The 17,563-nt window shown below is 54.3% G+C and overlaps 1 protein-coding gene across 1 annotated transcript in view; it reads right to left on the reverse strand.

Moving 5' to 3' along the window:
* Positions 1–12,107, reverse strand: part of HS6ST1 (heparan sulfate 6-O-sulfotransferase 1) — a 164,675-nt gene extending 152,568 nt beyond the window's left edge. Inside the window, exon 1 of the mRNA XM_075341048.1 lies at positions 11,416–12,107. Within this exon, the coding sequence (XP_075197163.1) occupies positions 11,416–11,897 (482 nt within the window). The 5' untranslated portion in view covers positions 11,898–12,107. The remainder of the gene's footprint in view (positions 1–11,415) is intronic.
* Between the last annotated feature and the right edge of the window lie 5,456 nt (positions 12,108–17,563).

Genomic DNA, 17,563 nt, shown 5'->3' on the forward strand with positions numbered 1-17,563 from the left:
GACTGCTGATGTGATGAAGATGGACAGCCGGCTCCCCGCTGCCCAACTGCTCACCAGTCATGTCCTGTACACAAGAGCATCCCGGAAGAGGAAAGCTAGTGTGTGTATATATATATATATATATATATATATATACATATAGTTGCAACGGTTACCAGATACACATACCTGCGGAGAACAAGAACCAGGAGGCCGCCGAGGGAACAGAGGGTAAGGTGAGCATAATGTGTGTGTTTGTGCGGACTGCAAGAGCGGGTCAGAGCGCGGTGAAAGTACGGAACCGGAAGTGTGTGCGGCGAGTATTTGCTTGTACAGCAAAGCTTGCTCGTAAACAGAGTTACAAATTCACAGCAAGCCTTGCTCGTATAGCGAAATACTCGCACACCAAGTTACTCGTAAACCGAGGTTCCACTGTATATATTTTCCAACTCAAGACCTTTAAAGCCAATTTCAGAGCAGAAATGTTCAGCGGCCTATAGATGAGATTTGTTACTATATCCTCTACTTGGCTGGTACCCTAGTAAGCTGCAGGTGGTTTGCATATATTGCTACATATTCAAGATCTAATGAGCTTTTCTGCATATTTTTTTTTGGGGTGGGGGGGGGGGGGCTTCTGAGAATAGGCCAGTGCCAAACACTAACAGTGCAGAACACCACGTGGTACAAGTCCATTGGGCAAGAAATGCCTCGTGCCCACAATGAGTTTTACTCATGTTTTTGACGCTTTGTATTTGCCCTGCATCAAAAACGCAGTGTTTTACAATACAAGCAAATTGGATGGGATTTGCAGTAATCATGTCCACAGTGCTTCATCACTCTGCGTAATCTGACCTGTGGAGCGTTTTTCCAAACTGCAGCTTTCCATTTCTCTTGCAAGTTCTATGAATTTTCTGTGCGGAATTTCCCTATAGACTTACATTAAATGCGGAAAATCCGCAGGTGAAAAAACGCACATTTACGCAAAAGAAAAGCATGTAATCCGCACCTAATGATGTCATCAGCAGGATGCTTCAAAAACAAAAAAACACTTTAGTTACAGAATGACAGCATAGAAGAAAAAAAAAAAAAAAAAAATGCAAGTAAGGCTAAGTTCACACTTCCGTTGTTTTGCATCAGTCACAATCCGTCGCCTAGAGGAATTACGGTATCCTGCAAAATATTTTGTAGGAATCCTGTTTTCCCCATAGACTTCTATTAGTGACGGATTGCGACTGATGATGCTGTGTTGCATCCGCTGCGTCGCGGTCAGTCGTTTTTTAACTGACCGCCGGGCGGGAGCAACGCGGCCTGTAACGTTTTTTGAGCAGTGCGATCCGTAGGATTTTGCTGCGCATGCGCTCGCTGGCTCCCTGCCCCCGTAACCAGGATACACATCGGGTAACCAAGCAGTGCGCTTTGGTTAGTTACCCGATATTTACAGTGGTTACGGGTGCAGGGAGCCAGCGCTAAGCGGTGTACGCTGGTAACCAAGATAAATATCGGGTAACCAAGCAAAAAGTGCTTTGCTTTTAGTTACCCGATATTTACCCTGGATACAGTGTGCAAGGAGGCCGACACTTCCCCACTCGGCTCCGCCCCCTCCCACACTCCGCATGTGTACACACACACACACACACGTCCCCAGCCATGCAGACCGCGGCACTAACGCCCCCAGCACTCAACGGAGTCCGACAGTGAAATTCTTTTCTTTGTCATCCGTTGTACAACGCATCAGTCACATGCGTCAAGCAACGAATGTGACTGATGCAAAAAACGGAAATGTGAACTTAGCCTAAACAGGTGTGGAGAGGATGCAGAAAATCTGCAGCGTCAAAAAAAAAAAAAAAACAAAAAAAAAAACCTGATCCCAATAGTGGGAAGATGTATAAATTAGGGCATTTCCCAGCAGTGTCATCTAAGGCTACATGCGCATGCTCCGTTTTTTGCTGCAGTTTTGTTGTGAGAACTCTGACATTTGACTTCCCAGCAAAGTCTATGAGAAGTCAGATTTGCCGTGCGCACATTGCAGTTTGTTAGCGTTTTGTCAAAAGTTTGTGACAAAAAAAAAAAAAAAATGCAGCATGTTCATTCTTCCTGCGTTTTTGTCAACATTTGTCACAAAAACGCAGCAAAAACGCACCGAAAATGCAGCAAAAACGCACCTATAATTACAAGCATTTGACATTTCCAGGCTCTCTGCGCCCATAGACATCCATTCTACCAAATGGACGGTGACGGATCCGTCGGTGTCCGTTTTTTCAACGTAGAAAAAAAAAAATAAAATTAAAGATAAAAAGGTTATTGCGGACGTCGTCTCTGTCCAACGGACATTTTTCAACGGATGAAACGTGAGGCTACCCGTAGCTAATACAAGTCAATGAGAAAAAAAAAACTGATCCAGTGGCATCAGTCGCTGGATCCGTTTTGTTTGTTTTTTTCAAAATTTGACGGACTGTGACTGATGGCAAAAAAACTGATGTGTGACTGGGCCTAAACCAGCCACAGATATTTCCAGTCTTACACAACATTTTAAAACTTTGCCAAATTTCTCTCCAGGAGCTATAAATACGAGCCCCCCCCCCCCCCCCCATTACACCGGGAGCACTACGATCATTATTTATGAGCTCTTACTTTAAAAGCTTTTGCTTTAATAAGGTTTTTTTTTTACCTTTCATCAGCAAAGAACATTCTATGGAAATCAATGAAGGTTCCATATCTGGAAGCCACGCTGTCCTAGATACGGCTGAGCAGCCTCGCTGAGGTACACTTATCCAATTATCTATCGCTGCATTAGAAACGTAGGAGGATAGTTTAACCCTAGAAAGAAGTGGAACATAGATGGCTATGGGCTGCAGGGATTTAGGGTTCACCGTAGAGGAAGGGAAAAGGGGAGATCATGGCTTCTACAGAGCTCAGCACATCAGGGGACGACATTTTCGGTGCACATTTAAAGCCAGAAGCAGGCAAGGAAGGAAGGGGTCATGTTCTTGTGACCTCCAAGGGGCCGGTGGAATACCTACGAGAAGCCGAGCTGAAGCCTGGAGATTTTCTGATGCAAATAACAGAAATATTTCAAAAAGGTAAAGAATGTGCAGAATATGGAGACGGAGCCTAGGTGGAAGCCATCAGCCAAGAATGTGCAGAATATGGAGACGGAGCCTAAGTGGAAGCCATCAGCCAAGAATGTGCAGAATATGGAGACGGAGCCTAAGTGGAAGCCATCAGCCGAGAATGTGCAGAATATGGAGACGGAGCCTAAGTGGAAGCCATCAGCCGAGAATGTGCAGAATATGGAGACGGAGCCTAAGTGGAAGCCATCAGCCGAGAATGTGCAGAATATGGAGACGGAGCCTAAGTGGAAACCATCAGCCGAGAATGTGCAGAATATGGAGACGGAGCCTAAGTGGAAACCATCAGCCGAGAATGTGCAGAATATGGAGACTGAGACTAAGGGGTGCTTCACACATAGCGAGATCGCTACCGAAATCGCTGCTACGGCACGGTTTTGGTGACGCAACAGTGACCTCATTAGCGATCTCGCTGTGTGTGACACTGAGCAGCGATCTGGCCCCTGCTGCGAGATCGCTGCTCGTTACACACAGCCCTGGTTCGTTTTCTTCAAAGCCGCTCCCCCGCTGTGACACACAGATCGCTGTGTGTGACAGCGAGAGAGCGACAAAATGAAGTGAGCAGGGAGCAGGAGCCGGCATCTGGCAGCTGTGGTAAGCTGTAACCAGGGTAAATATCGGGTAACCAAGGTGGTTACCCGATATTTACCTTAGTAACCAGCCTCCGCAGCTCTCACGCTGCCTGTGCTGCCGGCTCTCTGAACATGTAGCTGCAGTACACATCGGGTTAATTAACCCGATGTGTACTGTAGCTAGGAGAGCAAGGAGCCAGCGCTAAGCATTGTGCGCGGCTCCCTGCTCTCGCGGTTATGATCGCTGCTTCGGCTGCTGTGTTTGACAGCTAAGCAGCGATCATAACAGCGACTTACAAGGTCACTGTTACGTCACAGAAAATGGTGACGTAACAGCGACCTCGTTGTCGCTGAGTGTGAACCAGCCCTAAGTGGAAGCCATCAGCTGAGAATGTGAAGAATATGGAGACGGAGACTAAGTGGAAGCCATCAGCCGAGCCCCTGGAGAAGTCCGCTCAGCAATGGTCAGGAGGAATCAGCCAAGACAATCATGATACAGTCCTCAATGCACGATCCCCGGTGAGGAGAGATGGCCGGCACTTGTCTCCTGAGCCAGACGAGCCATCATCCGCCTCATGTTACTAAGTGTAGTAAATATGTCCTGGGAAATAATGGAGCTTTAAAAGCAATAATATATCCCTCCATAAATAACAATAAACAAACTTATTCCTAATATTCTAAAGAATGAGCACACAACAACGTCAACACTTCCGGGGGCTCCTGTGCCCACCCGAGACGCCTCTGCCCACATTATAGTGTGGGATCATGGGGAGAGGACGACGCCCCAGAATCATGCCACATCTTCCTACAATTACACATACGGCGGCCATACACTATCCAAAACCAATTGTACACACGAGCCGACAACCAGGGGAAACTCACGTGGGCAGAGGCGACTGAACAGGGGCCCCGAAGAGTTAAACAGTCACGTGTTTATTATTGAGAATATTAGGAATAATGTTATTGTTTATTAAAATAATATTTTTTTAGACATATACACACATTATACATACTTATACATAGATACACACACAAATAAACACATACATATACGCATGTGTGTGTGTATATATGTGTGTATATATGTACATATACAATATATATACACATATATATATATACACATATATATATATACACATATATATATATACACACACATATATATATATATATATATATACACATATATATACACATATATATACACACACACACACACACACACATATATATGTTATATATATACACACACACTCTCTATGATGCTCATCACTACAGGGGGTGCACAGTCCTGGACCCCCGTCCCCCGCACTGAGGACCTATTTAAGGTTTCATGTATTCCTTTCACTTTCAATAAATGGATTTTTAACTACCGTATATATTTTTTCCGGGTGTTTCCTCACTATTACAGACAGGTGATATTTGGGGGCTCTGCTGGAATTCTGCACCGGAGCTCACAAGCCCCCCGTTATACCACAGTACATGTATAATGTGACACAGGTGAGGGGTCCATCCTGTTCACCCGTTCTACCTATCACTATATCACTAGCATATCTATAACCCACAATGCTGGCTGTGAGGATAGTATCCAGCTCTTTATAAGCTGATCCAGTGTCTGCCATTACCCTCTGCAGCAGGGCTCTCCAGTCTGACTGCTCTAACTGTAAGGCTATGTGCCCACGCTGCGGATTTTGCGCGGATTTTGCCGCGGATTTTCCGAAAATCTGCAGCAGCGGCACTTCCAAGCCATTTCAATGGCATTTTGGAAATGCTGTGTCCATGCTGCGGATTTTTCCGCGGCGGATTTGCCGCGGATTTTGATCCGGAAAAATCTGCAGCATGTCAATTATTGGTGCGGATTTTGGGTATAGAATGGGGGGAAAAAAAAATAAAAAAAAGTCCGCATCAAAATCTGCGGCAAATTCGCGGCAAATCCACGGCAAAAATAAGGTGCGGATTTGCCGCGAAAGTCGCGGATTTTCATGCAGAAAAATCCGCAGGTACATTCTACTGTGGACACATAGCCTAAAGAACACTTTCCCAGTGAGAAGTCTCAGATACCCCAGGACAGGCGAGACATAGCCACCCTCAACAGCACCACTACTGGGGTCTCTGGCCATAGGCGGGTGGGGCGCCTATTGATTTGGGGGATGGTGGGGGGGGGGGCTGTAGGGGGTCCCTCTCTCCGGCCAGCGATTGGGGGTCCCTCTCTCCGGCCAGCGATTGGGGGTCCCTCTCTCCGGCCAGCGATTGGGGGTCCCTCTCTCCGGCCAGCGATTGGGGGTCCCTCTCTCCGGCCAGCGATTGGGGGTCCCTCTCTCCGGCCAGCGATTGGGGGTCCCTCTCTCCGGCCAGCGATTGGGGGGGTCCCTCTCTCCGGCCAGTGATGGGGGGGGGGGGGGGTCCCTCTCTCCGGCCAGTGATGGGGGGGGGGTCCCTCTCTCCGGCCAGTGATGGGGGGGGGGGTCCCTCTCTCCGGCCAGTGATGGGGGGGGGGGTCCCTCTCTCCGGCCCAGTGATGGGGGGGGGGGTCCCTCTCTCCGGCCAGTGATGGGGGGGGGGGGGGTCCCTCTCTCCGGCCAGTGATGGGGGGGGGGGGGGGTCCCTCTCTCCGGCCAGTGATGGGGGGGGATGTGGGGGTCCCTCTCTCCGGCCAGTGATGGGGGGGGGGGGATGTGGGGGTCCCTCTCTCCGGCCAGTGATGGGGGGGGGGATGTGGGGGTCCCTCTCTCCGGCCAGTGATGGGGGGGGATGTGGGGGGTCCCTCTCTCCGCCAGTGATGGGGGGGGGGGATGTGGGGGGTCCCTCTCTCCGGCCAGTGATGGGGGGGGGGGGGGGGGGGATGTGGGGGTCCCTCTCTCCGGCCAGTGATGGGGGGGGGGGGGGATGTGGGGGTCCCTCTCTCCGGCAGTGATGGGGGGGGAGGGGGGATGTGGGGGTCCTCTCTCCGGCCAGTGATGGGGGGGGAGGGGGATGTGGGGGTCCTCTCTCCGGCCAGTGATGGGGGGGGGGATGTGGGGGTCCCTCTCTCCGGCCAGTGATGGGGGGGGGGGGATGTGGGGGGTCCCTCTCTCCGGCCAGTGATGGGGGGGGGGGGGAGATGTGGGGGTCCCTCTCTCCGGCCAGTGATGGGGGGGGGGGGGATGTGGGGGTCCCTCTCTCCGGCCAGTGATGGCGGGGGGGGGGATGTGGGGGTCCCTCTCTCCGGCCAGTGATGGGGGGGGGGATGTGGGGGTCCCTCTCTCAGGCCAGTGATGGGGGGGGGGGGGGGATGTGGGGGTCCCTCTCTCCGGCCAGTGATGGCGGGGGGGGGGGGATGTGGGGGTCCCTCTCTCCGGCCAGTGATGGCGGGGGGGGGGGGATGTGGGGGTCCCTCTCTCCGGCCAGTGATGGGGGGGGGGGGGGGACAGGGCTGTGGAGTCGGTAAGCCAAACCTTCGACTCCGACTCCTCAAATTCTCTTGCACCGACTCAGACTCCGGCTCCGACTCCTACATATATTGCTTAGTTAGGTGAAAAATTTATTGTAGTACATGAATATGTGTATGTGAACATCAGACATTTAATAATTTTTATGATACGATAATCAAGATATTTGGATAGAACATAAAATATATTTATTGGATACAACTTTAGAACACAAAAAACTGTAATAAATTGTAAATATGTAATACACTATGTAATATACAGTAGATTACATATATATCTTGGTGTGTGTATATATATATATATATATATATATATATACTATATATATATATATATATATATATATATATATATATATATATATATATTACATATTTACAATTATTAGTTTTTTGTGTTCTAAAGTTGTATCCAATAAATATTTTATGTTCTATCCAAATATCTTGATTATTGTATCATAAAAACAATTAAATGTCTGATGTTCACATTGTACTACAATAAATTTTTCACTTAAATATAAGCATTATACTAAATGTTATTATTTAGTAAAATATTCAGCACATTCTGCATTGCCACTCCTGTCCCCAATTTATTATATATTTTAGGAGTCGGAGTCGGTGCATTTTATACCGACTCCGACTCCACCAAAATGAGCTCCGACTCCGACTCCACGACTCCGACTCCACAGCCCTGGGGGGGGGATTGGGGGGGGTCCCTCTCTCCGGCCAGTGATGGGGGGGGGGGGGGATGTGGGGGTCCCTCTCTCCGGCCAGTGATGGGGGGGGGGGATGTGGGGGTCCCTCTCTCCGGCCAGTGATGGGGGGGGGGATGTGGGGGTCCCTCTCTCCGGCCAGTGATGGGGGGGGGGGGGGATGTGGGGGTCCCCCTCGCCGGCCAGTGATGGGGGGGGGGGGGGGATGTGGGGGTCCCCCTCGCCGGCCAGTGATGGGGGGGGGGGGGGATGTGGGGGTCCCTCTCGCCGGCCAGTGATGGGGGGGGGGGGGGGATGTGGGGGTCCCTCTCGCCGGCCAGTGATGGGGGGGGGGGGATGTGGGGGTCCCTCTCCCCGGCCAGTGATGGGGGGGGGGGGATGTGGGGGTCCCTCTCTCCGGCCAGTGATGGGGGGGGGGGGGGAGATGTGGGGGTCCCTCTCTCCGGCCAGTGATGGGGGGGGGGATGTGGGGGTCCCTCTCTCCGGCCAGTGATGGGGGGGGGATGTGGGGGTCCCTCTCTCGGCCAGTGATGGGGGGGGGGATGTGGGGGTCCCTCTCTCCGGCCAGTGATGGGGGGGGGGGGGGATGTGGGGGTCCCTCTCTCGGCCAGTGATGGGGGGGGGGGGGGATGTGGGGGTCCCTCTCTCCGGCCAGTGATGGGGGGGGGGGATGTGGGGGTCCCTCTCTCCGGCCAGTGATGGGGGGGGGGATGTGGGGGTCCCTCTCTCCGGCCAGTGATGGGGGGGGGGATGTGGGGGTCCCTCTCTCCGGCCAGTGATGGGGGGGGGGGGGGATGTGGGGGTCCCTCTCTCCGGCCAGTGATGGGGGGGGGGGGATGTGGGGGTCCCTCTCTCCGGCCAGTGATGGGGGGGGGGGGATGTGGGGGTCCCTCTCTCCGGCCAGTGATGGGGGGGGGGGATGTGGGGGTCCCTCTCTCCGGCCAGTGATGAGGGGGGATGTGGGGGTCCCTCTCTCCGGCCAGTGATGGGGGGGGATGTGGGGGTCCCTCTCTCTCGGCCAGTGATGGGGGGGGATGTGGGGGTCCCTCTCTCCGGCCAGTGATGGGGGGGGATGTGGGGGTCCCTCTCTCCGGCCAGTGATGGGGGGGGGATGTGGGGGGTCCCTCTCTCCGGCCAGTGATGGGGGGGGGATGTGGGGGTCCCTCTCTCCGGCCAGTGATGGGGGGGGGATGTGGGGGTCCCTCTCTCCGGCCAGTGATGGGGGGGGGATGTGGGGGTCCCTCTCTCCGGCCAGTGATGGGAGGGGGATGTGGGGGTCCCTCTCTCCGGCCAGTGATGGGAGGGGGATGTGGGGGTCCCTCTCTCCGGCCAGTGATGGGAGGGGGATGTGGGGGTCCCTCTCTCCGGCCAGTGATGGGAGGGGGATGTGGGGGGTCCCTCTCTCCGGCCAGTGATGGGAGGGGGATGTGGGGGTCCCTCTCTCCGGCCAGTGATGGGGGGGATGTGGGGGGTCCCTCTCTCCGGCCAGTGATGGGGGGGATGTGGGGGTCCCTCTCTCCGGCCAGCGATGGGGGGGGATGTGGGGGTCCCTCTCTCCGGCCAGCGATGAGGGGGATGTGGGGGTCCCTCTCTCCGGCCAGCGATTGGGGGGGATGTGGGGGTCCCTCTCTCCGGCCAGCGATGGGGGGGGATGTGGGGGTCCCTCTCTCCGGCCAGTGATGGGGGGGATGTGGGGGTCCCTCTCTCCGGCCAGTGATGGGGGGGGATGTGGGGGGTCCCTCTCTCCGGCCAGTGATGGGGGGGATGTGGGGGTCCCTCTCTCCGGCCAGTGATGGGGGGGATGTGGGGGTCCCTCTCTCCGGCCAGTGATGGGGGGGATGTGGGGGTCCCTCTCTCCGGCCAGTGATGGGGGGGATGTGGGGGTCCCTCTCTCCGGCCAGTGATGGGGGGGATGTGGGAGTCCCTCTCTCCGGCCAGTGATGGGGGGGGATGTGGGAGTCCCTCTCTCCGGCCAGTGATGGGGGGGATGTGGGGGTCCCTCTCTCCGGCAGTGATGGGGGGGGATGTGGGGGTCCCTCTCTCCGGCCAGCGATGGGGGGGCATGTGGGGGTCCCTCTCCGGCCAGCGATGAGGGGGATGTGGGGGTCCCTCTCTCCGGCCAGCGATTGGGGGGGATGTGGGGGTCCCTCTCTCCGGCCAGTGATGGGGGGGATGTGGGGGTCCCTCTCTCCGGCCAGTGATGGGGGGGATGTGGGGGTCCCTCTCTCCGGCCAGTGATGGGGGGGATGTGGGGGTCCCTCTCTCCGGCGAGTGATGGGGGGGATGTGGGGGTCCCTCTCTCCGGCCAGTGATGGGGGGGATGTGGGAGTCCCTCTCTCCGGCCAGTGATGGGGGGGGATGTGGGAGTCCCTCTCTCCGGCCAGTGATGGGGGGGGATGTGGGGGTCCCTCTCTCCGGCCAGTGATGGGGGGGGATGTGGGGGTCCCTCTCTCCGGCCAGCGATGAGGGGGATGTGGGGGGTCCCTCTCTCCGGCCAGCGATTGGGGGGGATGTGGGGGGTCCCTCTCTCCGGCCAGCGATGGGGGGGATGTGGGGGTCCCTCTCTCCGGCCAGTGATGGGGGGGATGTGGGGGTCCCTCTCTCCGGCCAGTGATGGGGGGGGATGTGGGGGTCCCCTCTCTCCGGCAGTGATGGGGGGGATGTGGGGGTCCTCTCTCCGGCCAGTGATGGGGGGGATGTGGGGGTCCCTCTCTCCGGCGAGTGATGGGGGGGATGTGGGGGTCCCTCTCTCCGGCCAGTGATGGGGGGGATGTGGGGCTCCCTCTCTCCGGCCAGTGATGGGGGGGATGTGGGAGTCCCTCTCTCCGGCCAGTGATGGGGGGGGATGTGGGGGTCCCTCTCTCCGGCCAGTGATGGGGGGGATGTGGGGGTCCCTCTCTCCGGCCAGTGATGGGGGGGATGTGGGGGGTCCCTCTCTCCGGCCAGTGATGGGGGGGATGTGGGGGGTCCCTCTCTCCGGCGAGTGATGGGGGGGATGTGGGGGTCCCTCTCTCCGGCCAGTGATGGGGGGGATGTGGGAGTCCCTCTCTCCCCAGTGATGGGGGGGGATGTGGGAGTCCCTCTCTCCGGCCAGTGATGGGGGGGGATGTGGGGGTCCCTCTCTCCGGCCAGTGATGGGGGGGGATGTGGGGGTCCCTCTCTCCGGCCAGCGATGAGGGGGGATGTGGGGGTCCCTCTCTCCGGCCAGCGATTGGGGGGGATGTGGGGGTCCCTCTCTCCGGCCAGCGATGGGGGGGATGTGGGGGTCCCTCTCTCCGGCCAGTGATGGGGGGGATGTGGGGGTCCCTCTCTCCGGCCAGTGATGGGGGGGGATGTGGGGGTCCCTCTCTCCGGCCAGTGATGGGGGGGGATGTGGGGGTCCCTCTCTCCGGCCAGTGATGGGGGGGATGTGGGGGTCCCTCTCTCCGGCGAGTGATGGGGGGGATGTGGGGGTCCCTCTCTCCGGCCAGTGATGGGGGGGGATGTGGGAGTCCCTCTCTCCGGCCAGTGATGGGGGGGATGTGGGAGTCCCTCTCTCCGGCCAGTGATGGGGGGGGATGTGGGGGTCCCTCTCTCCGGCCACTTGCACCCACCTCCTGTTCTTCATGGACGTCTCCTTCTTGTCCAGCACGCCGGGCACGCAGTTGGTGAGCTCGGTCCAGTCGGCGTGCAGCCCGCAGCTCCAGCCGGTGGAGAAGCGGGAGAAGAGCCAGGTCTCCCGGCGGTTGGGCCGGTAGCAGGTGCACTTCTTCTGGCCGGGCCGGCAGTCGCACGGCACCTCCAGCCGCACGTTCTGCACCAGGTGGCGGCCGAAGGTGGTGCCCCCGGTCTTCTGGATGTGCAGGAACACGATCACGTCGTCCCCCTTCATATCGAAGGTCAGCGCGCGCTCCAGGTCCCGCACCGGGAAGAAGAACTTCCGGACGTAGTGCGGGTCCGGGGTGGGGAACAGGTCCGGGTCCTCCTGGTACCGGCTCGGGGGCCCCAGGCCGATGCCCACATACTGGTACAGGATCAGCATGAAGCACACGGAGCCGGCCACGATCAGCAGGAACTTGCTGCTCCGCTCAACCATGGTCCTGCCAGCGCGGCTCACAGGTCAGCATCTCCCGGGAGTGCGGGCGGCAGTGCAGGGACGGAGCGGCTCCCGGGCCCCTGTCGTCCTCCTCAGCGCCGCGGAGCAGCCATCCCCGGCGTCCTCCTGCGGAGCTACCGAGATGTGCGGCTCCCGGCTGCTGCCCCGCCGCCTTCCTGTCCGTGCGCCACCATGATCCCAGCATGCACTGCGCCTGCTCCTACTACTCGCCTCATTTGCATACGCTCTCGGCACTCGCTCACTTCTGTGGTTGTCGTCCGCCGCCCGCGCAGTTTCTGTGCTGATTCATTTTAACCCTTTACAGCCAGTAACAAACCCGAGAGCTGAACGCACCAGATAACTTTTATGGGCTGTGTTCACACGATGAGCTGTTGGTGAGGTTTTTAATGTTGCACAATTTCTAGTCACTTGCGTTTTTTTATTGTTTTTATTCCTGTGCATTTTTTACAGGCGAATTTGGACTCTTCTGTTTTTGTCTCTTTTTGGCATGTCATGGTGTAAAGGGGCTGTACACGACTAGAACACCCCTTCATATTCACCATATGTACCCCATTAAATTAAAAAAAAGCTTACACTCACATCTGGTGCCGGCACAGTTCCAGCGGTGTCCGGTGCTCGCGCTCCAGCGGTGTCAATGCTCGCGTTCCAGCGGTGTCGGTGCTCGCGTTCCAGCGGTGTCGGTGCTCGCGTTCCAGCGGTGTCGGTGCTCGCGTTCCAGCGGTGTCGGTGCTCGCGTTCCAGCGGTGTCAGTGCTCGCGTTCCAGCGGTGTCGGTGCTCACATTCTAGCAATGTCGGTGCTTGTTTTCCAGCGGTGTCGGTGCTCACGTTGCAGCGGTGTCGGTGCTCACATTCTAGCGGTGTTGGTGCTCGCATTCTAGCGGTGTTGGTGCTCGCATTCTAGCGGTGTCGGTGCTCGTTTTCCAGCAGTGTCAGTGCTCACGTTCCAGGGCGCACGTGAGTTTGTGGCACCTCTCACTTCCTGTTGATCACTTATATGGATGAAAGCAGAGCGAGGCCGGCAGTGATCGGGCTCACATCACCTCAAAACTTCCCGTGGGGCATGGAACACAAGCACCGGGACCACGCCAGAAATGCTGGAACAGCACCGACACTGCTGGAATAGCATCAGCACTGCTAAAACCTCAAAAGCAATGCAGAAACAGCACCAACACTGCTGGAACAGCGGCAGCACCACTGGAACAGCATTATCATGGCTGTAACAGCACAGGCATTCCTGGAACAGCACTGGCACCACTTGAACAGTACAGGCACTGCTGATGCAGCACTGACACTAGTGGATCAGCAGCAACACAACCGGGACACCACATGCACTGCTGGAACAGCACTGGCTTTGCAGGAACAGCGCCAGTACTGTTGGAAGAGCACCAGCACCGCTGGAACATCACAGGCACTGCTGGAACAGCACATGCACCACTGGAACAGCATCATCATGGCTGTAACAACACAGACATTGCTGGAAGAGCATTGGCACCGCTGGAACAGCACTGGCACCGCTTGAACAGTAAAGGCACTACTGATGCAGCACTGACACTAGTGGATCAGCAGCAACACTGCTGGGACAGCACATGAACTGCTGGAACAGCACCGACACAGCAGGAACCGCACCAGTACCACCAGAACAACACAGGCACTGCTGGAAAAGCAATGGCACCGCTGCAACAGCACAAGTACTGCTGGTGAAGCATCGGCACCACTGGAACAGCACCGACTTTGCCGGAACAGCACCCACATCGCTGTAACAGCATTTACACCGCTGGAATTGTGCCGGTGCCTAAAAATCTGCACAGTAAACTCTGCGCACTCCCGGATAAAATTGACATCCTGCGTTTTTATACCTGAATATTTGTAAAAGAAAACCAGGAGTGGGTGATAAATGCAGAAGGGTGACTTTAGGGGTAGCCTTTAAGGCTACACTCACTTTCTTTTAAGACTTGTTTTGCACGCACTTTCTTTTCAGCATTTTAAAACACAAGTTAGACCTCTCTTTACTAAGAGATCTGGGCGTTTTTTCCTTGTTTATGCATTTTTCTGGTGTTTTTAAAGCCCATCACAAATGATGGGAGAAGACGCTTCGTACCTGATGCGTTTTGTAATAATTGTCACTGATCTGTAGAGCAGCCGTGTCTGAGGCCGGGGCACGGGGACTCTAAAGGGACATCAGGCTGAACAATTTTTAGAAAAAAAATAAAACGTCCCTAACATTCCATCCGTGCGCTGTATGTGATCCCACCCTACGGCACTTGTATGTGTGGAAATCCACGCCGATACCTCTAAAGGCATTTCTCATTGACTCAGACACTAACAATATCTATTTCGCCATATAGTGTATTGTGCCTGCGGCAGGGTGCGCCGCGCTGAGACGTCTCTGCCAGGTGTGTGTCATTATATGTAATGGTGTCTTCTGCCTCCGTCCACATTCACCGCACGCTCTTTACTGTTATGTTGGTAAAATGATAAAATGTAGAATATTTATGGAAATGTCACTGTGGTAGTTGCTAGGAAATAAGCCAAGTCCGAGCGCTGTGTGATGTGCAGGAATTGTCATTACGCCGGCATTACACTTTTTGTCTTTCATCGCTTGGTGGTTTAGGGTGTGTTCACACTCAGCTCTGGATTTTGGAGCTCAGTCTAACGTCAAAAACTGCGCCAAATACACTAAGGCTAAGGCTATGTGCCCACACTGCGGAAAATGCGCGGATTTTGATTCGGATTTCTCGCGGAAAAGCTGCGGATTTCCCGAAAATCTGCAGCACAGCTACTCCCCAGCCATTTCTATGGCATTTTGGAAATGCTGTGTCCACGCTGCGGATTTTTCCGCAGCGGAAATCGTGCGGATTTTCGTCCGGAAAAATCTGCAACATGTCACTTATTGTTGCGGATTTTCATCCGGATTTTGGCTTTAAAATTGGGAGAAAAAAAAAAAAATCCGCACCAAAATCCGCGGCAATTCCGCGGTAAATCTGCAGTAAATCCGCACCTTTGAAAAGGTGCGGATTTTGCGGGAAAGCTGTGGATTTTGATGCAGAAAAATCCACAGCTACATTTTCCCGTGGACACATAGCCTAAGGTCACACTTCCATTGTTTTGCATCAGTCACAATCCGTCGCCTTGAGTAATTCCAGTATCCTGTAAAATATTTTGCAGGAATCCATTTTTTACCCATAGGGTTCTATTAGCGACGGATTGTGACTGATGGCCCTGCGTTGCATGATGGATCAGTCGTTTACTGACGGACCGTCAGGCGGGAGCAACGCTGAATGTAACGTTGTTTGTGTACGGCGGATCTTTTTTTACTGTGAGCATGTGCACAGTAAAAAACCATGATCTACTGTAAATTCAGTTCCAGCGGCCGGAACGATCAGCTGATCTTCACAAAATCCGGCCACCGGTAAAACAGTAAAAAAAAAAACAAAACACAAAGGATCGTTTTTTTGCAGCATCAGTCACATCAGTTATATCACTATCTGCAACGCATCCGTTGTATCAGTCACACAACGGATTGTGACGGATGCAAAACAACACAAGTGTGAACTTAGCCTAAGGCGGGCTTTGCACACTATGACATCGCAGGTGCGATGTCCATGGGGTCAAATTGAAAGTGACGCACATCCGGCGTCGCAGTCGATATAGGAGTATGTAAATCCTTTTTGATACAATTAACGAGCGCAAAAGCGTCGCTATCGTATCATCGGTGTAGGGTCCGACATTTCCATAATGCCGGTGCAGCGACAGGTACGATGTTGTTCCTCGCTCCTGCGGCAGCACACATCGCTGTGTATGAAGCCGCAGGAGCGAGGAACATCACCTTACCTGCGTCCCGGCTGCAATGAGGAAGGAAGGAGGTGGGCGGGATGTTTACGTCCCGCTCATCTCCGCCCCTCCGCTGCTTTTGGCCGCCTGCCGTGTGACGTCGCTGTGACGCCGCACGACCCGCCCCCTTAGGAAGGAGGCGGGTCGCCGGCCAGAGCGACGTCGCAGGGCAGGTAAGTGCGTGTGAAGCTGCCGTAGCGATAATGTTCACTACAGCAGCAATCACAAGATATCGCTGCTGGGACGGGGGCGGGGACTATCGCGCTCGACATCGCAGCATCGGCTTGCGATGTCGTAGTGTGCAAAGTACCCCTAAGGCTATATGTACACGCAGCAGTTTTAACTGCACCCAAACTGCACCTTGTCCCAGAGAACCTGGAAATGAAAAAAAAAAACACTTGTAATGTAGGTGCATTTTTGTCACATTTTTGTTAAATGCGTTTTTTAATGGAGAAACATAATGTGATAGGATAGGATAATTGATACATAGCTAGAATAGATGGATAGATAGAAAAAATAGAAAACTTAGAAAGATAGATAATAGATAGATAAATATATGATAGATAGAAAAAATGTAAAGAATAGATGGATAGATATATGAGAGATAAATAGATAGATAGAGGAATAAATAGTAGATGGATGATAGATAGAGAGATAGAGGGAAAGATAGATAAATAGATAGATAGATAAACCGATAGATGATAGATAGATAGATAGATAGATACATGGATAGATAGATAGATGATAGATAGATAGATATAGGGATCAGGGCTGTATTTTGCCTTCATGCTGCCCTAGGCACTTTAAGTGGTCGCGCCCCTTAGTGACAACGTAAAACTGAGTTTTCGCACACGACATCAATAAGTATCAATAAGAAACTACCCCCCCCCCCCCCAATGGGAATCACCACAGGCACATCAAAACATAGCATGAGTATAAAATATTCCCACCACACCGTCCCCACTTATATACTGTGACTGTGACACTGCCCCTAATAAACTAAAACACCACTCTGCCCTCCCTTATAAACTACTGTATATCCACCACACCTTCCTCGATTATGAAATATGATCTGTACATTGTGAGGAGGGAGCAGCATGATGTGAGGACAATGTCCCATGCATGCTGCCCCCTGCTCACAATGTCCCATGCATGCTGCCCCCTCCTCACAATGTCCCATGCATGCTGCCCCCTCCTCACAATGTCCCATGCATGCTGCCCCCTCCTCACAATGTCCCATGCATGCTGCCCCCTCCTCACAATGTCCCATGCATGCTGCCCCCTCCTCACAATGTCCCATGCATGCTGCCCCCTCCTCACAATGTCCCATGCATGCTGCCCCCTCCTCACAATGTCCCATGCATGCTGCCCCCTCCTCACAATGTCCCATGCATGCTGCCCCCTCCTCACAATGTCCCATGCATGCTGCCCCCTGCTCACAATGTCCCATGCATGCTGCCCCCTCCTCACAATGTCCCATGCATGCTGCCCCCTCCTTACAATGTCCCATGCATGCTGCCCCCTCCTTACAATGTCCCATGCATGCTGCCCCCTCCTTACAATGTCCCATGCATGCTGCTCCCGCCTCACAATGTCCCATGCATGCTGCTCCCGCCTCACAATGTCCCATGCATGCTGCTCCCTCCTCACAATGTCTCATGCTTGATGCTCCCTCCTCACAATGTCCCATGCATGCTGCCCCCTCCTCACAATGTCTCATGCTTGATGCTCCCTCCTCACAATGTCCCATGCATGCTGCTCCCTCCTCACAATGTCTCATGCTTGATGCCCCCTCCTCACAATGTCCCATGCA

This window comes from Anomaloglossus baeobatrachus, chromosome 3, assembly GCF_048569485.1.
Source record: "Anomaloglossus baeobatrachus isolate aAnoBae1 chromosome 3, aAnoBae1.hap1, whole genome shotgun sequence".
In the NCBI taxonomy this organism is placed as follows: domain Eukaryota; kingdom Metazoa; phylum Chordata; class Amphibia; order Anura; family Aromobatidae; genus Anomaloglossus; species Anomaloglossus baeobatrachus.